Here is a 25,657-nt window from a genome sequence, read left to right on the forward strand (position 1 = left end):
TTTTTATTTCATTTGTTTATGTTTTATAATGTAGTGGAAAGTAACAACTTCAATTACACTAAATGCTTTCAATATAGTCTCCAAATCAATTGTTAAATGAGTTTAAGAGCTAGATTTGTTACCGAGATTGGTTACAATCTAGAATATTACGAATATCTTAAAGATTATAAAGACATTTGGGGAAACCAGTTATTTACATTGGATGAATCAAAAGTTAAAGCGCTTATACCAAAAGCTCAAAAATATGATTATATTTCGAATGAAGATTTGAATCTATCTCAATTGGAACTAAGAGAAGTGGATAAACAATATTTTCAATACAGATTCAACACAAACGTGAAGCTAAACATTATACATGATAAAATTGAACAAGAAATTCAATTAGAAAATGAAGTACCGTATAAATTAAATGACATTACCGAAAGAAACGCAAAATTAATAGCAGTTGGAGGTCACATCACATCGATGCAATGGTTACCTCAAGATTTAATGGGCGAAGTGAAACCCAAAGTAAGTTATTTAGCAATAGGAGTAGTAATTGGCGAAGATCGTGACTTAAAAGATGTTAACCCAACTAATGCTGAACTAAACATTTTCAATAACACTAGAGAAAAAAATTTGAACTCATCAATACAAATTTGGCAGTATAATACCGAAAATAATGAATTTGAACTTTATAAAGTTTTCATAACGTCTGCGTTTGGTGCTGTATCGGAATTACAATGGGCTCCAATATATACTGATGACCCAATATTGGGAGTGTTAACATGTGTTTTTAAAGATGGTAAAGTTCATTTGTTGAAAATAGAAACATCTGCACCAAATTATAGCATAATTGAAAAATCATCTTTTAGTTATTCATCAGAATCAAAGAAAAATAAAAATTCACATTTTACATGCTTCAGCTACAGTGGACCTCATAGGATTTTAGCTGGTAATACAGAAGGATATATAACCGAGTTTCAAACACCTTTTTATTACAAAGGTGACGATCTAGCAAAACCTAATTACAAAACATTCATGTCGAATGGACCAATTTCAAATATCACTTGTGTCAAAAATCCCGATAATCCGAACGATTATATAAATGTAGTTAATGGTCAAGGACATAAAGGAGTTGCATTTACATCTCGAAATCCTGTTTCAGAAGTATTTTCACCATTAGTAGAAAAATCTAACATTAAACCAACTTACAATCATACATTGCAAAATATTCTATTAGCTTATAATTTAGAATATAGTAACGTTGCCAGCTTCAGATCATTACAAGATTCAGAAATGACTATGTTTAAATTTGATAGTCATATAACAAGTGCCAAAATGTCTGAAATTTTAGGTCATCCATTTATGTTAACGGGTACAACAAATGGTGAAATAATATTAATTAATTATACAAGAAAATTCTTAACAGCTAGAGGTAGAAATAAAATGTTGAATCCTTTGATTATGTGGAAATTTTTGTTAAATCCATCGAGAGATAAAAAAGGTAAGAATTCTAAGGACGAGCTCTCGTTAATAACAACTTTCCTGAAAACTGAAATGGAAAGTAACTTAACGACTACTTTTTCAGATAAAGAAATTATGATCTCATCGCTAGCTTGGAATGAAAATGCCATTGGTGCTTCCATTTATGCTGCTGGTACAGCATCTGGGGTTTTAATAGTTGAAAGATTAGATCCAAACTTTGCATAAGCAAATTATATATTATAATACATGAAGTCTAGAATTAAAATTAATATTTTGGAATTGTAGGATCTATTTCATCTGTCCATTTATTTAAACCTCCTTTTAATTCTTTAACGTTTTTGTAGCCCATATCTATGAGTTTTTTGGCAGCTAATTGTGAGTCATTCCCAAATCTGCATACTAGGTAAATCTCACTTGTTTTGTCTGTATTGTCGATGTAGTCATCTAACGACTCTAGTTTTCTAAATGCTGGATCCCATTCGATGTTGATAGAGTTTGGTAAATTCGTAATGTTAAATTGTTCTTTCGGTCTCACATCAATTAATGTATGATCATAGTTATCTTCTATTAGTTCATAATAATCTGTAACTGATATTCTATATTTATCATCAATGGGCTCTTGTACAACTTTACCACAAAATTCAACATAATTGATATCACCATTTTCAATCTGTTCCTTAGTTATGGATCTATGTTCACCACATACCAAACAGTTCCTTTGTCTAGGTCTCATCTTGAAAGTACGTATTTGTTGATTAGGGTAAGCAGAATATGAAGCTAAAAAAGGTTGAAAGTTGTCTTTCTTATAGTATCCAGTCAAAATTTTAATTGTTTCCATAGCCATTGAAACACCAACTAATCCAATAGCTGGTCCTATAACACCACCATCTGAACACGAAGTTACTGAGGATGGACTTGGTGGTTGTGGATAAAAACATCTATAACATGGCCCGAAGTTTTCAAAATTTAATACAGTGAACTGACCATCAGCTTTTAAACCTGATCCACTGACTATTGTTTTACCTAGTATTACACATACATCATTTATTAAGTATCTTATTGCTGGATGATCTGTGCAATCTAATACTAAATCATAATTACCAACTATTTCAAAAGCATTTTCATTGGTTAATTTAGTTGGGCATGTATATACTCTAACATGAGGATTCAATTTTTTTATAAAGTCCTTAGCAGAATCACATTTATATTGTCCAACCATCGCAGTGTTGTGAATTATTTGACGATGTAAATTACTTGTATCAACTTTATCATCATCTATTATGCCAATAATTCCTACCCCAGCAGCTGCTAAATATTGTAATGCAGGTGAGCCCAATCCCCCGGCTCCAACTACTAATATCTTGGATTTCGATAACTTCATTTGGGAATCTAATGAACCAAATTGTGGTACTATCATTTGTCTACCATATCTTTTATACTCATCTAAACTAAACTTATCGTCTATCTTGGAGAATTCTTGATTTTTAAGTTGACTATTATCATTTTTTAATTTTTCATTTTCTATTTCTAATTCTTTAATTTTTCGTAGTAGCTCTACTTCTTGTGAAGTACTAGTCATTGATTCTATCGTAGTTTATATAAGTTTTTGCAACAATCTTTTTTTTTTTCAAGTTACAAAATCCGGTGCTATATTTATAAACTGATATATACAAAAAAACAGAGTTGAAAAGTTCGAAGCTTACAACTTTAATAGAATCATAGTAAACTCGTTATAACCACAGCCAGTTCATTATACTTTTAATATTAACTTTATACAATTTTTTGTTTAACAAAAAATGATTTTAAATGACGTAATTGATAAACACAAGTACCAACTAAAACAAACAATTGAACAATTGACCATTTAACAACTCTTGAGTTAGTACTTTCACTTTGGTCTCTGAAAACAGCTTCTCTTTGTCTCATATATTCTTGTTCCCAATGAATTTTATCTAATTGTTCATATAATGAATTAACTCTTTTGGTTAAATCATCAATCAGTTTGGTTGATTTTGAGTCAACATAATCATGAGTTGAACCTTGAGCTACATCAAAAAAGATTCTATGGATTTTATTGTGAGTGTTGTCTGTGTATATTGGAGTTAAACAAAATTTATGTTCTCCTAAATCCATTGATGTAAATGTAAACTCTCCATCTGGTGATGATTTTTGATCAAAGACTCTATGATTACTATCAAAAGTTTCCTGCAAGTCAAAAGTTAGTACAAATCTTTTAAAGCGAGGTATAGGCTTAACCTCAATCGCAAATTACTAAATGTAATTAATAATTTTTCAATTGATCAAAATTTTACATACATCAATTGTAATTTGTACTCTCAATTTATTATTTTTAAAATATTCATTTGAATAATCATTTTTTTCATAAGCATCAATTTTACCAACAACTAAAGTTTCATCTTGTAATTCTTCAAAAAAGCATTTAGTTTCTCCTGTCTTGACATAAAAATGTAATGCATTTGTTAATTGAATTGATGCTATAAAAACGGCAAAAATTATTTGACTTATATGATTCAACATCTTGCTTGATCTGTAATGTGAATTGAATATGAGATGAATTAAATGTTGATGTCAAGTTGGTTGAAGTTAGATCAATATTCTATGGTGAAAAAAAATAAATTTGAAAATTTCTAATAATAAAAAATTTAGACACGTAAAGGAACTAAGGCTACCAAATGGATGTAAATTTTTAGACGTGTTTCATTAAGTATAACGAATGGACTTATACAAACAAAGTAACGAATGGGGTTTATTATATTCGAAGTAAAGTAACTGAGGTCAGAGGTACTCAAAGTGAAAATGATAAATGAGGTATATTTCTATTTACCAGTTTTTCTCTTATTTATTATTTTCTTCTTAATATGTTTCTTCATTTTTGTTTTTCTTTTCTCTTGTTTTGCTAATTTTGCAGCTTCTTTCCTTGCCTTTTTAGATTCTTTATCTTCGAATTTTTTACCTTTTGGTGTCAGTTGCTCTCTTTCATCATCGCTACTATCTTCATCTTCATCTGAATCTTCTTCGTCATCATCTTCTTCACTGTCAACATCACCCTCTTCATCGATTATATTCTCTTTTTCTACTCCTTCTACTGCTTCGTTTTCCCCGTTCTGATCCCCATTATTATTCCCTGTAGAAGTTGGAGCCACCAATTCTTTCATTGTATCAACTTGACCTTCAGAAAACTTCTTAAAATCTCTTTCGTCCAAATGATTCAATGACCTTACTAAGTGTAATGATCTGAATATTTCATCTTCAATTTCTTGGTCTTTTGTTAGTTTCAATGGTAAATTATCCAAATATGTTCTCATTTCTTTGGTATCTTCATCTTCATCATTGTCAGTTTTAGCTTCGCTAATTTCGATGTTTGTATCCTTCTCACCGTCGTCTGTAATTTCCTGATCCTCCTCAAAAGATTTAAGCTCAGTTTTATTCTCAGCATTGTTCCATTTTGCTGTAAAACCTAACTGATTGTCTTTATCAGTAATAAATTTAAAAATTGATTTTTCAGGATATACATTAATACCCAGTCTACTAAAAAAATCATTAACATTTTTAATGTCCATCCTCAAGAAATCCAAGGCCATTGGGTGATCAGGTTCAACACTTTGAGAAACATCAATAATGAACAATTTATTATCATGAACTATGGAATTATATTCACTTAAATCTGCATGAACTAATTTACAATCTTGAAATAATCTTCTCATACATATTAACATTTGATAGTAGTACTTTATTATATCGTCTGTGTTTTTAAATTTATAATCTTTTAATTTTGGTGATGGTTGATTTGAACCTTTTGTTAAATATTCCATTACTAAAACATGAGATTTTAAGATGATTGGTTTAGGACATGGTATTTTACTCTGGTAGTAAATTCTATTTAAATTCCTAAATTCCTTTTCTGCCCATATCTTAACCATCTTTCTTGGATTTCCTTGATCTTTTGTATTTCTTAATCTGAAATCTCCATCAACATATCTTTTCCTATCTTTAAATACTAAAATTGAAGTCTTGTATATTTTAACTGCATATTCTGGACTATTTGGTATTGAATCATTTGTTCCATGATATATATTTGCTTCTTTACCAGTGCTTATACACCCATTAATTCTTGAGATTATATTTGAATTGAAAATTTTACCTAAAAATCTAATAGTTCTTGGATCTAATACTTGTTCAACTGTTGCTCTATTTGCTCGATCTTTATTTACTTGTGGACCTTTCTTGAATGGTTCTGTCTTTATTTTATCTGCATATTTTGTAACGATATCTTCTTTTTCTAGTGGCTTCGAAATTTTGTTGCCGTTAGTTGGGCTGGCCGTATTTGAGGTTGAATTATTACCTTCGTCAAAATCACTGTCGTCTGAAGAGTCTGAATATGCTTCAACGTCTTCATATTCACTATTATTGTCTAGTTGAACGTTCTCTAGCCTTTCAATTACCTCGTTTTTTTCTGCGCTAGTACTCATTCTAATGATCCTGGTTATCTACAGTATTTTAAATTGATGTTATTTACGATGATCTTCTCAAAATAAGGCTATTTTCTATATCACGCAGCGATAAATTTCTTCCAATTTTTTCCAATCAAATTTAATTCTTTTTTTACAAGACTTAAGCATAGATTGGTTCCTCCCAATTCTCAAGACTTTTTTTAGATAGAAATGCAAATGAAGCTTGTTGTAAAAGTGCAATTTCAGAATGATGAAAGTAATGCAGCAGTTGTTCAATTTACCAAAAACTCGCTACCAGATCGACCCATCTGCCTCAATATTCTTGCACCACGACTATTTGTGTGTAAATGTTGTTAGTCTGATCGTATGCTAGATTTGAGATAGTACCCTATTAAAAATAGTGGATTAAAGTAACATCATATACTTATTCACTGCTTATCTACATAGTGTTTAAGAATAAAAATATAAATCGGATAGCTGTAAATAATTTTTTACCGAGAAATCATTGTAAAATATTTCAAACCATCAACACAATACCACAAGTACCAAATAAAAAGATACATAAAATGGCTATTCCTGCTCAATTGCAAGGACTTCTACCACAAGTATGTATAAATACTTTACTCATATTAGTCTATAATCAACTCGAATACTAACTTTTTATTGATAGAAATTTTTTGGTTATATTCCATTATTTATTGGAGTTGAAATAATATTGGGTATAACAATTTTGAATAAAGCAGGAGGATTATATGGTATATTATCATTATTTACAGGTCATCCAATAAATTTTTGGCAATGGTTGTATAATTCATTAGCATTAATAATGTTACCCATTTATGCAAATGCATTAATAAATTTAACAAATAAACAAAATAACTTGAGGAAAATTTCATTAGCAAGTGTTTGTTATTTGCTCGATAGTTTAATTGGAATATTCTATACTGTTTATTTCATGCTATTTTGGTTTTATTCAGAAGAAGAAAGTGGTACTGATGTTGGTGGAAATGGTTTAAGATTTTTAAAAAGAGCAATGGATGAAACTGATGCCGAAGCCGATTTATCCAAACAATCTGCATCTGCTCATAGAGAATTGTTCTTTATATTTAGTACTACGTTAATAATGACAGTTATTAGAGTTTATTTTACGTTGGTGTTGATAAGTTTCAACAAGAATTTATTAAAACAACAAATGTTAAGAGATTATAATAGTAGTAGTCAAGCAAATAGTTCTAACAATCAAAATGATGAAGAAGAACAAGAAATATTAAATTCAAAAGGTATTTATGGTGAATTTAGAAAAGTTGTATTTGATATTGAAATTAGAGCTAAAGAGTTACTAAGCGAATATTTACTATAATGTTATAGATCTGAAATGTAAAATAAAATATAGAATTAATAAAGGATTGTTGTTATTCAACTGACGTGGTCAATATGAAGATTTGGATTCTTTCTTTCTCATCTTATACTTTCTCAAGATCTTGCAAATTATCAATGATGTAAATTTTATTATAATTCGTATATTTCTTACACAAAACTTATTATATAAGTTTGATATTTTTAGAATCTTACATACGTTTTGAACTGATTTTAAATGATCAAGTTATACCGTTACTTTACTACCTAAATAAAGTTTAAATGGGACAATCTACTAGCTCAAGCAATGATAATAATAGTATTGATAATAAGAAAGAACAAAATATAAAGGTTAAATTAACTAAAACTGAATTATATGACTTATTCTATACAAGATGTTTACAATTATTAAAACCGATTGAAATATCAATTATAAAATCAAAACTAATTGAAAATAATAAATCTTTCAAGAGCTTTACTAATAATGATGAATCTGCTGAACAAGAAGAGAAAGAATTGCTAAATAATCATAACATATCCAAATCTTACTTGGGCCAGTGGATCCTTAGCAATAATAATGATTTAACTTCAACAATTGATGAACATTATTACAGCTCGGACTTCAACAAGTTTTTGGATTTATTCTTTAAGTCTATGAAAAGAATAGGACAGCTGCCATTTTTGAATAATAAAGTTGATGAAAAAGTTGAGACTCTAGATTTGAAGGAATTCATCATATCATCTATTTTTTTATTAGGTAGATTTAAAAAGTTATTCGGTGCAAATGAATACGATGAAGATGGCTTAAACTTTATAAAGTTATGGTATATATCGATCAATTATGGGAATGGAAAAGCAAATGATATACAAAAAGTGGAGCAGTCCCTGGAGGAAGATAAAGTCTCGGTTTACTTGGTTCAATCTTTTGAAGAAACAGACTCAATTGAAATTAAGTCAAAAAAGGTCAATTGGAAGAGGCTTGAAATATTCAGAAATTATGACGATATAAACTATGCCGGATTCCCATTCAAAATTGATGACTTAAAATACATACTAACATTCGATTTGATATTGAATGCAATACCATTACAAAATCATCAAAGTATGGACAAGTTGCTAATAAGCTATTTAAATAGATGGAAGGAGTTTGAAATATATTCTAACTACATCATTAAATATTTGGACATCCTGGATGATAGAACTGAAATTACATTTGATCAATTTTATACGGGTATAAGGTTGATTCTACCTTATTTCATTTCACAGTCGTCTGCAAAATTAATGAGTAACTGGATACTAAGCACAAACAATAAGTTACCACAACAACAGCAGCTACAACAAAAACTCAAGGCAAAAGAGTCAGAAATTGAAAATGACAATAAAGTTCAAAAACCCTCATCTAAATTCACGGAATCAAAATTGGTGACAATTCCATTCATATCATATATATCAGCAATTTTAAGAGGCATAGGGAGTAAGATAGAAATAACAAATGAGAACATGTTTAAATTATATTCAGGTTCGGAGTCCGGGTTTTCAATTAGGTCCTTAGAAACTAAAATTTTTAAATGGCAATCACCTACATTATTTATAGTAAGTGGTAAACGAATAAAACAAAAGACTATAGAAACAAACAAAAGATATGAAAAATTTGATAATATATTCCCCAACTACTTTTTGAAACTGGAATCCAAACTAAAAGATTGGCAAGCTTCAAATGATAGAGTCACGTATTGTGTACTAGTGAATCATCCATGGGTAAATTCAAACAAGAAAAATTTCGGTGATGATAAGTCAATAATTTTAAGTATATCACCACATCTAGATTATTATAAGAGTATATCAAATGAAGTATTACAAGGTAAACTGATTTACTTCAACAATTTAGGAATGGGATTAGGTTTTGGTAACTCACAACCATTAAACAAGAACAACTTACAAAAATACTATCCAGGTGATGTATCATTAACTATCGAATCCAACTTAGAATTCGCAATCTTCAGACATTTAGTTGGTCATTCTACATCACAAGCAACTACATATTTCCAAACTTCCAAACAAGCACAACTTTCCAATGAAAATTTCGAAGATAGGTTTACGATAATAGATTTAGAAGTTTGGGGAATTGGATCTGTCAAAAATTTAGAAGAACAGAAGAAGCAATGGGAATGGGAGGAGAAAATTGCCAATGAGCGACAAAATGTCAACTTGAAAAATATGGGTGAGGAGAGGGCGTTTTTGGAGATGGTTGGATTGGTTGGGAATCATGGTGGTAATGGTGGATCCGTTTAAAATATTAAAACGTTGGTGATGATTACTATTTTAGTTCCTGTACTTTACAGCTCACTTTTAATTGTTGTTAGACGTAATTCATATATGTGAGATGATTGTAATATTTCTCTTTTTGCTTACTTCTTTTCACTTTGTAAGTGTGTTTCACATTCTTAATATAAATTTTCAATTTTGTGTAACTAAAAGTTTAACGTATTTCTTCAGTAAGAGATGAGAGTTTATTATTAATTTCATACATTCTATATCAAATCTTCTACTTAAAAGCAAAACGTCAGCACTTTACCAAGGATGGCAAAAGATAAGAAAGATCAAAAGAAGAATCAAAAACCAAACAAAGAGATCAAGCCAATTACCCAAGATAGTCGATTTAAACAAGTTCATAATGATCCAAGATTTAAATTTCCAAGTTTTAAGAATTTGAAAATTAAAGTTGATGATAGATTTAATAAAAAGGAACTAGAAAAATTGAACCATAATAATAATGTTAAGATAGATAGATACGGTAGGAAATTGAATAAAAATGATTCTCGAAATAATGTCATAAACAAATTTATCGAACATGAAGATGAAGATGAAGATGACGAAGAAGAAGAAAAATCAGAGGAGGAAAGTGAAGAGGAATCAGAAGACGATGAGTCAGAAGACGAAGAGGACGATGAAGTTTCAAAATTAGCTCAAAAAATACGAAAAGAGGAGTCAGAATTAGACAGAGCAAGAGGAGAAGGAATGGATGATAAATCATCGTCATCATCATCTGAGGAAGAAGAAGAAGAAGAATCATCTGATGAAAGTGATGTATCACTAGAAGATTTAGAAAGTGAAGAAGAATCAGAAGTTGAAATTGAAGAAAGTAAACCACAAGATGCAGATCCAACAAAATCATTTGCAGTTGTAAATATGGATTGGGATAATTTAAGAGCTGAAGATTTAATGGCTACTTTTATATCGTTTGTACCGAAAGGTGGATCAATAAAATCTGTTAAAATATATCCATCTGAATTTGGGAAAGAGAGAATGCAAAAAGAAGAAATTGAAGGTCCTTCAAGAGACATATTCAAAAGTTCAAAAAAACTGAAAAAAAAATCAACCCAAGATTCTGATGATGATTCCGATTCAGATATTGATTCAGATATTGATATAAATGATGCAAAAGAATTGGAAAGAGTCACCAAAAAACTTTATGAACAAGATGATGGTAAAGAGGATTATGATAGTAAAGCATTAAGAAAGTATCAATTACAAAGATTAAGATATTTCTATGCAGTAGTAGAATGTGATTCCATAAATACTTCACAAAACATCTACAAAAATGTTGATGGCACAGAATATGAATCCACAGCAAATATATTCGATTTAAGGTATATACCAGATGATATGATATTTGATGAATTAGACGTTAAAGATGAATGTTTCAAAATTTCAAAAAATTATAGACCAGACTCAAAATTTGTAACTGATGCATTACAACATTCAAAAGTTAAATTGACATGGGATGAAACCCCAAAAGAAAGATTAACATTATCATCAAGACCATTATCACAAAGAGAGATTGAAGATAATGATTTTAAAGCATATTTAGCAAGTGATTCAGAAGACGATAAAGACGAAAAAGATGAAGACAGTAATGATTTAAAAACCAAATATCAATCTTTATTGGGTAACACATTTCAAACGGTTGGTAAAGAAGATAAAGACGAAGAAGAAGACGACGTTGATATGGAAATAACATTTGATCCAGGATTAAAAGATGGTAAAAATGAAAGTGATGAAGATAAAGAAGAAACAACAATAGATGCATACAAGAGAAAAGAAAAAGAAAGACGTCAAAGAAGATTGAATAAATACAAAGAAAGTAAGGAAGTAGAAGAAGACGAAGAAGAAGAGAACTACCAAAAAAACAAATCCAAGCATAAGAAACACAACAAAAAATCAAAAGACCAAACCAACTTAACAGATAAACAAAAAGCAGAATTAGAATTAGTACTAATGGACAACGAAGCAACCCAACAAGATCATTTCAATATGAAAGACGTTTTGAAGAACGAAAAGAACCTAAAAAATAAGAAAAAAAATAAAAAAGTAGATTCAGAAATGACACAAGATAATTTCAATATCAATTTACAAGATTCAAGATTTAATGAAATCTTTGAAAATCATGAATATGCTATTGATCCAAGTAATAGTGAATTTAAAAAATCTAGTGTTATGAATAGAATTTTGAAGGAAAGATCAGCTAGGAATAATAAATCTAGTAAGAATGGCTTTGATAGATCGAAGAAACGAAAATTTGAGAAAAGTAATAGTAATAGTTATGATGATGTTAAACAATTGGCTAAGAAGTTGAAGAATAGAAAGTAATGGTTAACAGGTTTGTATAGATAAGTAATGAGTAAATGAAATGAACTAATTGTAAAATTTGGTTTGTAAAAAAGTCTTTAAAACTAATTTTCAAAAAGATTTTGTAAAATTTTGCATCAAAACTTGAAAAAAACCCACTAAAGTGTACCTACGGACTTTAACTTTGATTCCAAGTCGTTGTTTATTGATACTAGCAATTTCTATCATAGACTACAATTATAAGTGGCGTGACAAAGTGAGCAAATAAAAAAAATATACATAACCTTTTGCTATATAACAAATTTAAGTTTTATTGATTTTACACAAAGTTAATCTAAAAGATCAATATTATCTTTTTAATCTTTTTTTCCTTAATAAATTTGAGTTCACCAAGTAGTTATAAAGCAGATTGATTTTTTAATTGATCAACTTTCATGGCCACATTTGGGCTTTCATGATATTCGTGAGCAATGCTGAGATCTCTTTTTCTATTGAAATCTACTGAATTTTCTGTTTCGCGATATCGTTTGTGTGAAATTAAGTTACTTTCCAAGTAACCTTAAATTCTCAAACTTTTTTATTAACTTTTCAAATTCAAAAAATTATTTAACCCTTTGCTAAGAAAAAGAACTTTAATTTACCAAGATCATCTTAGAATTTAGAAATTTAATTTATAATTGGTTTCATTGTTGTATTTCATTATAGACTTTGTTAATTACCGATAAATTCAATTTTACATAGTTAAGAAAAAAAAAAAAAGAATATCAAAAAATTGAGTAAATATTAAAACCAATTTTTTAGATTAAAACAAGAACTAACATAATGCATCAATCAATTAGCCAAGTTAAACCCAGTGGAACTAGTTAAGATTGAATGAATCAATTCCGAAAATAGAAAAGTTGGTTGTCGGCTCAATATTAAATTTGATTTTTTTACTACAACAGACCCTTAATTTCTTTCATTTGAAATGTTTGAATTAATGAGAAAAAATAATCACAATATTCTGTCTCAAAATCAATTACGAGATTGATTGTTAAAGATATTCTGTCAAATTTGAAGTCGATGTATTATTATTACTATAACTAAATTCACAAAATGTGAAGTTACATTAAATTTTCAAAAGAATCACCGATATATTCTCCAATGCAATTTTAGTATTTTCGTATTTGTGTTTTAGTAAAACTTACATTTTGTTACAAACACTAAATTGAAAATATATACAATTACTCAATTGTTTACCGATGTTCTCAAAAACCGATCCATTTACAATAATAATTATGGTTTCGTATTTAATTCAAAATGGACCAAAATGGTTAAATTTCATACTCCGCTATAGTTTTATCAAAATTAGTGTTTTACATGTAAACAAACAGAAGATGAATCCTGGAAATAAAGCCAAACTTTACTTGGCAAAAAGAATGTCCAGACTCTGAATTTTTCTATTATGAAATTGTAATAAGCTTAATTAGAATAGGGTTTGGCTAAAGTATATCGGTATGAACAGGTTTAAGTTTTTATCGTGGGCCATACCATTTGAGGAGTTTACGAGTTTTATTCACGACGATCAATTTCAAACTAGAGTAAATACATATTGCATCTGGTATTTACTACAGGATACTGGGAACTATTCTGTAAAATACGAAATTTTTTCCCGTTTTACTCGACTTATTGATAATTTTGACTGCAAGTTGTTATACATGTCGTATTTTGGTTCCAAATTACACAACTTACAGAAGTGATACGGTTAGGCTATTTTTATTGTACTTCATAAATTATTTTGCATGTCATAGATTTATTGTTCCGATTGGATAAAAAGTATTGTTCCAAAAATTCTAAACAATCGGTATACGTTTGATTTAGATTCATTACACAAAACTCAGATGTTTTTGATGCAAAATTTAAAAGTCAAAAACTAAGAACTAACTCGCGATTAATTGAATAGTCCTTTATTCATCTTACAGTTTTGGTATGGAGTAAAAATTTTGATTATACTTAAAAGAATGACGACGTCCTATTTTCAAGTCCATACATGTCATTTTAGAATTTTAAATTTTCATTTTTTTTACTATTATTCAAATTCATAATATCATACCAACTACAAGGAAGTTATTATTAACTAATCCAAAAACAAAATGAGATACTCATTATTTGTTAATTCACTCGTTTTTGCTTCCTTTGTCTTTGCAGACGATGATGATAGTTCAACATCAACAACTGATACCTCATTAATTACAACAGCACCAGAAACAACAGCAGATAGTCCTTGGGCTACATACCCTACTGTAGCCAAAACAGCATCAATTAATGGTTTTGCTGATAAAATTTATGATCAATTACCAGAATGTGCTAAACCGTGTATGTTTCAAAACACAGGAATAACCCCTTGTCCATATTGGGATACAGGATGTTTATGTATTATGCCAATGTTTCAGGATTTAATTGGATCATGTATAGCAGACAATTGTTATGGTTCAGATGTTTTAGATGCTAGATCATTAGCTACCTCGATTTGTTCAAGTGCAGGTGTTTGGGAACCTTATTGGATGCCACCAGCAAGTGTTAGTTCTGCTTTAGAAGTCGCTGCTACAGCTATACCAACCGTTGAATCAAGTAACACAATCTTAGAGACTCCATCAAGCTCAAGCTTAGCAGAAACTATTGAAGAGACAAGCTCATCAGAAATTATTGAAGAAACCAGTACATCAGAGGTCATTGAAACTACTACTTCATCCACATCAGAAATTGTTGAAGAAAGTAGTACATCAGAAAGTATTGAAGAAACAAGTTCATCATCAGAAATTGTCGAAGAAACAACCTCATCCACATCGTCCACTGATACTTCAAGCTCATTAATAACTACAGCACCGGATACTACGACAACAGCAGATAATCCATATGCCACTTACCCAAGTGTACCAAGAACAGCATCAATCAATGGTTTTGCTGACAGAATTTATGATCAATTACCAGAATGTGCAAAACCATGTATGTTCCAAAACACAGGTATAACACCATGTCCATATTGGGATACAGGTTGTTTATGTATCATGCCATCATTCCAAGGATTGGTCGGATCATGTATTGCAGAAAATTGTTTTGGTAGTGATGTATTAGATGCTAGGTCATTAGCTACTTCGATTTGTTCTAGTGCTGGAGTTTGGGATCCGTATTGGATGCCACCAGCTAGTGTTAGTTCAGCTTTAGAAATTGCTGCAACTGCTATACCAACCATTGAATCAAGTAGCACAATTTTAGAGACTCCGTCAAGCTCAAGTTTATCAGAAACTATTGAAGAGACAAGCTCATCGGAAATTATTGAAGAAACCAGTACATCAGAGGTCATTGAAACTACTACTTCATCCACATCAGAAATTGTTGAAGAAACAGACTCATCCACATCATCTACAGATACTTCAAGTTCATTAATAACTACAGCACCAGATACTACAACTACAGCAGATAATCCATACGCTACTTACCCTAGTGTACCAAGAACAGCATCAATCAATGGTTTTGCTGATAGAATATATGATCAATTACCAGAATGTGCAAAACCATGTATGTTCCAAAACACAGGAATAACCCCATGTCCATATTGGGATACAGGATGTTTGTGTATTATGCCATCATTCCAAGGATTGGTCGGATCATGTATTGCTGAAAATTGTTTTGGTAGTGATGTATTAGATGCTAGGTCATTGGCTACGTCGATTTGTTCAAGTGCTGGTGTTTGGGAACCTTATTGGATGCCACCAGCAAGTGTTAGTTCAGCTTTAAGTGTGGCCGCTACAGCTATTCCAACCACAGAGATAATTTCTATAGGTTTATCAAGTTCAAGTGTAGCAGAAGAAACTTTTTCTTCAGAAATCACGATTAGTGAAACATCCATTGAAGAATCATCAACTAGTACTACCGAAATAGAAAGCACAACCTCATTAACTGCTTTACCAACTTCACCAGTCAATCCGGATGAGCCTTTCACCATTGCAGCTTCATTACAAGGTATTGTCTCATTTTTCACCACTAATGGCACATCAATTAAATTATTTAGTGGTTCAGTTGTTAATTTCACTATTGAAGATGGATTCCTTAAAGTATCGGAGACTGAATATATTCAAGTAACTCCAGAAGGAGCATTAGTTATTGTTAATGATAGAGAAGAAGCTACATCAGGTTGGGGCATGAATGAAAATCAATTAACTTTAACAGCTACTGAAGAAACTAGATCATTATTTAAACGTGAAGATGTTCAATTTCAATCTTGTCCTGCTGAAGAAGGTAGTGATGTTCATATAGGTGATAACAATGAAGGATGTACTCCAATTCAAGCTGCTGCCGAGAATGTCGATGATCAAAGCTCAACAGAAGAATCTACTACGACTGATAATACAAGCTCAACTGATAATGCATCATCTACTCAAGAAACTGCATCGGTTGAAACTACAACTCAAGATACAGCAAGTCAAGAAACTTCCAACACTAGTCAGGAAACTTACAGTCAATATACCACAAGTCTAGAAACTACAAGTGAAGAAACTACTAGTCAAGAAACTACAAGTGAAGAAACTTCATCTACAAATACTTCAACTCAAGAAGCAACTTCAGAGGAAAACTCAACTGAAGATAATAATACCACCGATATTACACCTGTCACTACAACTACATCAACAAGCGACTCTTCATTAATCACAACAGCACCAGAAACAACAACAGCAGATAACCCATATGCTACTTACCCTAGTGTAGCAAGAACAGCATCAATCAATGGTTTCGCTGACAGAATTTATGATCAATTACCAGAATGTGCTAAACCATGTATGTTTCAAAACACAGGAATAACTCCCTGTCCATATTGGGACACAGGATGTTTGTGTATCATGCCATCGTTCCAAGGATTGGTTGGATCATGTATTGCTGAGAATTGTTATGGCTCTGAAGTTTTAGATGCTAGGTCATTAGCTACGTCAATTTGTTCAAGTGCAGGTGTTTGGGAACCTTATTGGATGCCACCAGCTAGTGTCAGTTCATTATTAGAAATTGCTGCTACTGCTATCCCAACTACAGATATTAGTACTACAGAATCACCAAGTGACATTTCATCCAGTTTAAGCTCATCTGAAATTATTGAAGAGACTGGCTCGTCAGAAAACGCTGAAGAGACCAGCACATCAGAGATAGTTGAAGAATCTACATCTAGCTCAGGCTCATCCCAAATTGTTGAAGAAACTACAACAAGTTCATCTGAAGGTACTGAAGAGACTAACGCATCAGATATTAGTGAAGAAACAAGTTCTACCTCATTAGAAAACGTTGGCGAAACTTCATCAACATCTACATCCACAGATGATCCAAGCTCATTAATTACCACAGCTCCAACAACAACTGAAGATAACCCATACGCCACTTATCCTAGTGTAGCAAGAACAACCTCAATCAATGGTTTCGCTGATAGAATATATGATCAATTACCAGAATGTGCTAAACCATGTATGTTTCAAAACACAGGAATAACACCATGTCCATATTGGGATACTGGTTGTTTATGCATAATGCCATCATTCCAAGGATTGGTTGGTTCATGTATTGCAGAAAACTGTTTTGGTAGTGATGTATTAGATGCTAGATCATTAGCTACTTCGATTTGTTCAAGTGCTGGTGTTTGGGAACCTTATTGGATGCCACCAGCTAGTGTCAGTTCATTATTAGATGTTGCTGCTACAGCTATCCCAACTACAGATGTTAGTACTACAGAATCACCAAGTGACATTTCATCAAGTTTAAGTTCATCTGAAATTATTGAAGAGACTGGTTCATCAGAAAACGTTGAACAGACTAACTCATCAAATATCAGTGAAAATATAAGCTCAACTTCATTAGAAAACGTTGGAACCTCATCTTCTACTCCATCTACAGATATTTCAAGCTCATTAATAACTACAGCACCAGATACTACAACCACAGCAGATAATCCATACGCCACTTATCCAAGCGTTGCAAGAACAGCCTCAATCAATGGGTTTGCTGATAGAATTTATGATCAATTACCAGAATGTGCTAAACCATGTATGTTTCAAAACACAGGTATAACACCATGTCCATATTGGGATACTGGTTGTTTATGTATAATGCCATCATTCCAAGGATTGGTTGGATCATGTATAGCAGAAAATTGTTTTGGTAGTGATGTTTTAGATGCTAGATCATTAGCTACTTCGATTTGTTCAAGTGCTGGAGTTTGGGAACCTTATTGGATGCCACCAGCCAGTGTTAGTTCATTATTAGATGTTGCTGCAACTGCTGTTCCAACTACTGGTGTAAGTACCACACTTCAATCAAGCTCGGGTCTGCCATCAAGCTTTGAAAGCTCATCAGATATTGTTGAGGAGACAAATTCATCAACGACATCAAATACTGTAGAGGAGACCAGCCCATCAACATCAAACATTGTCCGAGAAACAGCTATTTCATCATCTAGTACTACTGAAAGTGTAAGCTCTGAAACTGAAAGCTCATTGCCAACTGAACCAGTAAATCCTGGTGAATCATTTACTTTATCTGTATTATTTAACAATGAAATTACAAGATTTGAAACAAATGGTACTCATATAAAATTATTTGATGGTTCGTTGGCCGAATTTGCAATTGAAGATGGCTTATTACATGTAATTAATTCTGGTTACATTCAAGTTGGATCATTAGGTGAATTAATTGTTGGGGATATAGAGAATTCTACTAGAGGTTGGGGTATTGAAAATAATAAATTAACTTTTGAAATTCCATTTGCTAAATTAAAGAAACGTCAAGAAGAAGTTCAATTTTATGTTTGTCCTGCTGAAACTGGGTATGATGTACGTGTGATCAATAGTGATGAATGTATTTTGGTTGAAGTGTCTGCTGGTAATATTAATGTTACAGAACCAACAACTAGTGATACAAGCTCATCATCAATTGCAAATGTAAGTACTGAATTAAGTTCAACTATTATTTTGAGCAGTGTATTAGCTTCAGAAACTGGTTTAACTGCTTCATCTCAATTATTTACCAACACAACGACTGCTTCAGAAACTACGTATCCAGAATCAACAATAATCACATCAACTGGAACATCAACAGACGCTGAAGGAAATGAATCAGTTTTTACAACCACTCAAACTATCACTGAAGTAAGTGTATATTGTGAAGTATCATCAGCAAGTTCAGTTCAGAGTGAAGCTCATCAAATTCAAACTAGTGCAGCTGCTGTCCAATCAACATTAATTGAACACCAACAAAGCGTAGTTACAGTCATTGTATCATGTGAATCAGCTATATCATCATTAGAATCAGTCAAATCATTGGCTCAGATAGTAACCAAAACAGAAATTATTGCAAGTTGTGAAAGTGAAATTAAATCATTATCATCAGTAGAAGAAGGTGCTAAACAAACTTTAGAATCAATAGTTAGCCAACATGAATCAGCAGTACAAAAATCTGCAGCCTCAAAACAACAATCAGCTGCATCAGTACAATTAAGTGCAGCCAATATACAACAATCAACTGAAATTTTAGCTAATGCTCAATCAGCCGTAGCTCAAGCTTCTCAAGCTAGTGTTGAAGCATCTCAAGCTCAAAGTATAGAATCAGTTGTTTTGGAAACTGCTACAGCTTATATTACAATCACTACCACTGCTACTCGATCTCATCAAACTCAATCTGTTGCAGCTCAAAATCAATCTGCTCAAAGTGCTGGTTCTTTACAAAGTGAAAGTCAACAACAAGGACAACAGCAACAAGAAGCAAGTCAAACAAGTGGTCAACAAACAGTAGCAGATAAAGGTAGACCAGCTGAATCATCATTGATCTCAAGTTCAGGCTCACAAAATTCAGTTGCTGGTTCAGCATCAACTTCAGCATCAGCTAGCGCCTCCCCACAACAATCAACTGTATCCGAATTCAATAATTCTGGTTCAAAATCATCTGGATTCCATCTCAGTTTAGTGATTTCAATAATTACAATATTCGTTGGGTTCATTTAGTTTACCCACTGAGTGATTTTTTTTTTTTTTCATTTCATTCTTTTTAGGTTGATATTTCATCAATTAGTTGTGTTAATTTCGGTCATTTTTGTTAAAAACTTGTTTTCAAAAGTTTCAAATTTTTCTGTTGTATATTTTAAATAACATATAAGAATTTTGTATCAAAATTTCAGAAACGTCGTAGAGATTAAATAATGTAGTTTCAAAGTAGGAAGTGAATCGTAAATTCATTAAAACTATAAAACGTAAATCATTAAAAAAAAGTCTATAACTAAGTATTTAAATGATGAATATCTTGAGGTTTCAAATTTGTTAAGTTTGTGGATACAGTCATTAATGATAAATTATCAGTAGATTGTCTTGCGTAATTCGCTAGTGATGCTGATGATTTGTTTTGATAACGAGTTGGATTATTGTAATTTGTTGAGGTTGTTCTTATTGAATCACTAGAAATGTTTTTTAGAAGGGGAAGTCTTTGAGCAAATTTGATTTCTTGAGTTATTAAGTCTTCATTTTCTTCTTCTTCGTCATCTTCGTCTTCCTTTTCTTCTCCCTCATCGTCTTCATCCTCAAAATCTTCTTCACCTTCTAGAGCTTTCTCATTTTGTTGATTGTCTATCGAAATGTTTGATTGATCATTTGTAATTTGATTTGCTGACTGAGAAAATTCAGGTTGATAATTATTTATTATAAGATTCTCATCAGATGATTCATTAATAACTTTTGCAGTTAGTCCATTTGAGGGGATATTACTATCTTCCTCTTCATCATCATCATCATCCAATATAGCCTCTTCATTATCATAATCATTATAATCATTGCTGAATTCTAATGGATTAACTTCATTTATTGCAGCTTCTTCAGTTTCAACTTCATCACTTATTGAACTTAATGAACTAGTTGAGTCAGGTATAGTTGAAGAAGGAGGAGTTACACCAACTGTTCCATTTTGGTTTAGTATTAATGATGAAGATGAACTTGATTGAATACTTCTGTTATCGTCACTTGAATTTGGGGAACTTGCTGGTTCGTTTCTTTGATGGTTGTGACGATGATGAAATGGTGAATTGTTTGAAAAACTATTTGGTTGTGAATTATTTGGACGAAATGATTGTGACAAACTTTCTTTTATACTTGATTGTCTTCTTTCTAATCCAGTTGCAGATGGTGGTTGTGTGATTTCTTCAGTTACTATTTCATCTATGTTTAAAGAACTAACTGAATCTCTCGTAGTGTTCATAGCTGAAGTAGATGGAGGTGTAGGCGTTGGAGATACTGAAGTAAATTGATCTTCTTGATCTTCATAAGCTGGTGCTGGTTCGTTTGGTAAAATCAATGGTATTGAAGGGATTCTACTTAATGGATCTTCTGGGTATGATAATGATCTTGTTAATGGTGAGTTAGGAGTTGATGTTGCTTCTTCGAAGGATGGAAGTTGTTCTGTACTAGATGATGTTGAAAGATTCTCTTCTGAATTAGGAATCCATGGTTTTATCGAGACTCCATTTGTTGATTTATAATTTGGAGTATTGAAAGAAATTGAATCTTCTGAAGTTACTGAGTTTAATACTTCTATTTCATTATAACGAGGAAGTTGAATAGATACGTCATTACATTTTGAACTTAATAAGATTAAAGGAGTATCAACCACAACTTCATAATGATGCATTTTAAAATCATCTTTTGGATCAGGTTTTGAAATTCTAAAACAAATTTGTAATCTATGATTTATTTGAATATGTCTAAAATTTGAATCTGGATATAATGCTCTTGATACTAGTGTATATCCGTTTTTGATATTTTCTGGTGGGGTATGTTTTGACGAAAGATCATCTGATAAGTAAGCTGATGTTGGGTGTTTTTGTGATTCATGTAACCCTACCTCGTCTACGTTTGATAAGTTTGTTTCTAGTGATCCAATAATGGGAGAACTTGGGGGATTTCGAGTTGTTGATTCTATAATGGATGCTTTTCTTGATGTTGTTGGAGTATTTGTTGATGAAAATGGTGAGTATTCATCTTCACTTGATGAACCAGTCATCATATACTTATCTGTTTTTGTAGTAAGAAATGGCAATGCAATGTTTATGTCTATAGGTGAAGCAATCATTGTTTTATCCTTTTGATGGTTTTTCTTTTTCGAGGCTGGGGTATTATCAAATTCATTTTCTGGCTCATAACATGAAAATAATAAGTTGTTATCGGGACATTTTATAACTTCTTCTTTGTATGGATCACCAAATGCATTTGATGATTGTTTATGTTTTGTCTTGAGTTCACATAATGATACTACTCTTTCTCTGATTTTGTTCTCCTTTGATAATGGATGTAAAAAATTTGGATCTTCACTATCATAATCATATTCTTTTGATAAATCTTTACAAACGTAGGTAATTCTTTCTAGTACGTTGAATTTGATTCGTTTAAGGACAACATCTTTAACTAATGGTACTAATTTAACGTTAATAACATGTTCTGAACCTAATGAAATATATTTTTTGGGAAATGTAATCATATAATGAACTGAATCATTCCATACTCTATTTACATAAATTGGTTTATCAGCTATTGAATTTGCAAAATTGGGTGGGGTCCTAACCATTGGAATAGCATAAGCAGCGTTGACTTTTAATTTCCTATTAAGTTTATCACTTATTTTGTTAAAATTAACCAGTAGCGTGTGGCTTAATGTACCGTTTATTGAAACTATTGTCGCTGGGATATGTTCTGGTAATAGTATAGGTAATAAAAATACATAAAGACCAGCTTTATGTTCTGAATTGAATTGTGGTGTAGATGATTCTTCGGTGGTGGATGTTGATGACGGTGGTGGAGAATCTTCAGTTGAAAATTCATCTCTCGGATTGTTGTTTGTAGTTTTTGATATATCAACTAGTTTATATTCTCTTGATCTTTTAGCTAAATCATCAGGTTTTATATTTTTAAATTTATATTCACTGGAATTTGAAGCATTTATATAGTAATCTGCATTATTAAAATTTGTTGACCATTCCATTGTTCCAATACGAAATTTTTCTTTTAATTGGGAACGGTTATATGGATCACCTGTTGGCCATAAAATTTGAGTTGATGATTGGAATTTGAATACAAGATCTTTTATGGTTGACACATCCTTTGTTAATTCTATTATTACTGCAAATGTATGAGGTATAGGGAGGTCTGAATCTATTTTAGAACATAAGTAATTGGGACTATGAAATGATTTCATTCTTTGATATATTGAGTTAGAGGTGGTAGTTTCATTCAATGTACTCGGAGTTGATGTTGAAGATCTACGACTTAGATCTGCTGGAAATTGATCATCATTTTCTTGTTGATTATATATCGAAGACCTAGGAGAATTCATATCATTATTTGGTACAGTTCCACCATTTTCAACATCTTCATAAGTAAAACTAGTTGATGCAGCTGGTGGTAAATATATACAATCATTTGAATTTGATATGTAAATTTTACAAGTTTTTGAGATGGAACCTGAAGTTGTTGTTTTTAATGATATTGGTTGTTGTAATCCTAAATCTTGTAACATTTGAATAAGCTTTTTAGATAATACATTTGAAGTTTCTTGTTTAATTAAATCTTTTGTTTTATTAGATTTAAAAATATTTGATGGTGATAAAGTTTGTGAATGATGTGTAATAGATTTAGATCTTGTTCTAGATCGGGATCTTTCCTTTGGAGAATCATGATGAAAAGATAATGAAGTTGATCTTATTCTTGACGATGTTGATAAATTTTCTCTTGGAGGTGTATCACTCTTATGGAAATAACTATGATGATTTGATTGAGAATTATTTTTATTGTTGGGTGACGAATTAGTTGAGTTATCTAGACTATGGCTTCTGTTATGTATTTCTAAATTTGAGTCTGTTGAATGTCTATGGACTACCTTATTTTTTAGCTTATCAAAACTAAAACTTCGTGGATGATGCATAGTAGTCTGATAGTAAATGATGATTAATTTGTGGAATCTTGGTATTCAAATTTTGTGGGGTTGGATAATGGAATATGATATAATAAGTAAATAATATTGTATGTAAATTATGTAAAATAAATTTATGACAATGATATTTGGATTGTATTATAATATTCTGCAAGTAAAAGCTTGTAAAATTTGAATTATATAATGATATTGTATGAATGATTAAAATTAAAATTTTGTAATGTAAGGAAGCTGGTATTTGATACTTTATTATATTATTATATTATAGAACTTGTCTTATAAATATTATATTTCCCTGTGTTGATAAATATAATAATTTATTTGACCAAGCTTTGGTTTGAATTAATTCTTCCCTAAGTCGAAGTAAAAAATAAATAATGATTTACAAATTAAATTAAAATATTCACAATTGGAACTAATAATATAGTTTTTTAGTTATGAGTTAGTTTAGCTTCAACTTGTTTGAATTAAAAAAAAAAGCCCCCCCGACTTTCACTTTTAGATTGGGATATATTTTATTCCAACTTGGTTGAATTATAATAAATTAATGTAGGATAAATTTTATATTATATATTTTTCAACTTCTATTTCAATAATTAAGAAAATAAATTTTGAATGAAGAAGTTGAAATAAAAATAATTAATTATATTTTCAAATTACATAATTTTAAAGAGAACATAATTATCTAGAAGTTAATAAATGAAAATTATGTTTAATAAATCTTACGTTATCGTAATAATTTTAGAAGAACAAATTTCTTTTGTGAATCAATATAATTTTCCATGGATTTGTGTATTGCTTTTAAAGCCGATTCAATGAGATATAAATAATCTAGAATAATTTAGAGATATTTAGAATGAAATTCTGGGTGTAGTTAAGTTAAGTAATAATTGAACTAAAATCAAATCTAATGAAGGAGCACGATGTGATTTAGCTTAGCCTTATGAATAGATAAATGATATAAAAGAAGATTTTTAACTTTTTCTTCAAAGTTATACTAGTTAAATTAAATAATACTAAGGAATAAGTAAGTAAGTAAGTAAGTAAGTGTAATTATGAGCCAAACCATTTTAATCTAATTTGAAGTCAAGAAAATATAATAATTTATTTTATAGATAAGTTCACTTAGTTGAAAAAAAATAACAACCAGTCCCCCACATTTCGAAAAGACATTGGTGATACATGTCAACTAAATGATATCAAAGTTTGTTATAAAACAAGTCAAGTTAATTCTATGAAAAGAATATATGTCCTTGTCATTCACTAAAAAGAAATCATTTAATTGTTAAGTGGAGATATTTTGAAAAGAAATCTTCAAAATTAGTTATAGTTATGTATCTTTTTACTAGAGTGAAATTTAACAATTTTAACCGTTCATTCCATTATTTTCAACTATAACAACTAGTACTATTCTCTCAGGAATTATTTAATAATAAATCCGACCATTAATTACCGTTTAGTGAAGTATGGCTGATGTCTTGGTAATTAAATATCAAAAGCTATGTTTTGTTAAATTTTGAATCCAATCAAGGGATCAATTTTAGTAAAAGATAAAAGTCAAAATAGGATGTACTTATCATTTTAAAACATGATCTGATTTGATTATATAATAAAAAATTTTAAAATTTTACAAACTACGTCATTTAAAAAAAAATTATCAATCTCTTTTTATAAATTTTATTCTGTTTCGTAAAATTTAAATTAGGTCCCATGTCGAGACAGGTTTTGACGCAAGAATTAGATGTGACTTATAT

General features: G+C 30.7%; 9 protein-coding genes across 9 annotated transcripts; 5 read left to right on the top strand and 4 right to left on the bottom strand. All coding sequences in view use genetic code 12, as the record gives it.

Annotated features, from left to right (window-relative positions):
* Positions 1 to 96: 96 nt before the first annotated feature.
* On the top strand, positions 97 to 1,692 carry KGF54_004255 (transcription factor TFIIIC subunit; the record flags this gene model as incomplete). Its single annotated transcript, XM_051764934.1, has 1 exon — positions 97 to 1,692. One exon carries the CDS (start codon positions 97 to 99, stop codon positions 1,690 to 1,692), a length of 1,596 nt encoding a protein of 531 aa, XP_051618297.1.
* Positions 1,693 to 1,732: 40 nt separating this feature from the next.
* On the bottom strand, positions 1,733 to 3,046 carry UBA4 (Uba4p; the record flags this gene model as incomplete). Its single annotated transcript, XM_051764935.1, has 1 exon — positions 1,733 to 3,046. One exon carries the CDS (start codon positions 3,044 to 3,046, stop codon positions 1,733 to 1,735), a length of 1,314 nt encoding a protein of 437 aa, XP_051618298.1.
* A 191-nt stretch (positions 3,047 to 3,237) lies between these two features.
* ERP5 (Erp5p) lies at positions 3,238 to 4,005 on the bottom strand (the record flags this gene model as incomplete). Its single annotated transcript, XM_051764936.1, has 2 exons — positions 3,238 to 3,672; positions 3,784 to 4,005. The coding sequence occupies 2 exons, from the start codon at positions 4,003 to 4,005 to the stop codon at positions 3,238 to 3,240; spliced, it is 657 nt and encodes a 218-aa protein (XP_051618299.1).
* Positions 4,006 to 4,304: 299 nt separating this feature from the next.
* KGF54_004258 (protein kinase) lies at positions 4,305 to 5,957 on the bottom strand (the record flags this gene model as incomplete). The annotated part of the gene is made up of 1 exon (XM_051764937.1): positions 4,305 to 5,957. One exon carries the CDS (start codon positions 5,955 to 5,957, stop codon positions 4,305 to 4,307), a length of 1,653 nt encoding a protein of 550 aa, XP_051618300.1.
* A 548-nt stretch (positions 5,958 to 6,505) lies between these two features.
* On the top strand, positions 6,506 to 7,299 carry KGF54_004259 (uncharacterized protein; the record flags this gene model as incomplete). The annotated part of the gene is made up of 2 exons (XM_051764938.1): positions 6,506 to 6,544; positions 6,610 to 7,299. 2 exons carry the CDS (start codon positions 6,506 to 6,508, stop codon positions 7,297 to 7,299), a joined length of 729 nt encoding a protein of 242 aa, XP_051618301.1.
* Positions 7,300 to 7,577: 278 nt separating this feature from the next.
* On the top strand, positions 7,578 to 9,587 carry KGF54_004260 (TLD domain-containing protein; the record flags this gene model as incomplete). The annotated part of the gene is made up of 1 exon (XM_051764940.1): positions 7,578 to 9,587. One exon carries the CDS (start codon positions 7,578 to 7,580, stop codon positions 9,585 to 9,587), a length of 2,010 nt encoding a protein of 669 aa, XP_051618302.1.
* Positions 9,588 to 9,875: 288 nt separating this feature from the next.
* On the top strand, positions 9,876 to 11,945 carry KGF54_004261 (pre-rRNA-processing protein ESF1; the record flags this gene model as incomplete). Its single annotated transcript, XM_051764941.1, has 1 exon — positions 9,876 to 11,945. One exon carries the CDS (start codon positions 9,876 to 9,878, stop codon positions 11,943 to 11,945), a length of 2,070 nt encoding a protein of 689 aa, XP_051618303.1.
* Positions 11,946 to 14,056: 2,111 nt separating this feature from the next.
* On the top strand, positions 14,057 to 19,939 carry CSA1 (Csa1p; the record flags this gene model as incomplete). The annotated part of the gene is made up of 1 exon (XM_051764942.1): positions 14,057 to 19,939. The coding sequence occupies one exon, from the start codon at positions 14,057 to 14,059 to the stop codon at positions 19,937 to 19,939; it is 5,883 nt and encodes a 1,960-aa protein (XP_051618304.1).
* A 271-nt stretch (positions 19,940 to 20,210) lies between these two features.
* ECM21 (Ecm21p) lies at positions 20,211 to 23,894 on the bottom strand (the record flags this gene model as incomplete). Its single annotated transcript, XM_051764943.1, has 1 exon — positions 20,211 to 23,894. One exon carries the CDS (start codon positions 23,892 to 23,894, stop codon positions 20,211 to 20,213), a length of 3,684 nt encoding a protein of 1,227 aa, XP_051618305.1.
* Positions 23,895 to 25,657: the final 1,763 nt, after the last annotated feature.

The sequence above is a fragment of the Candida jiufengensis genome, assembly GCF_024610255.1.
Source record: "Candida jiufengensis strain CBS 10846 chromosome Unknown scaffold1, whole genome shotgun sequence".
NCBI lineage: Eukaryota > Fungi > Ascomycota > Pichiomycetes > Serinales > Debaryomycetaceae > Lodderomyces > Lodderomyces jiufengensis.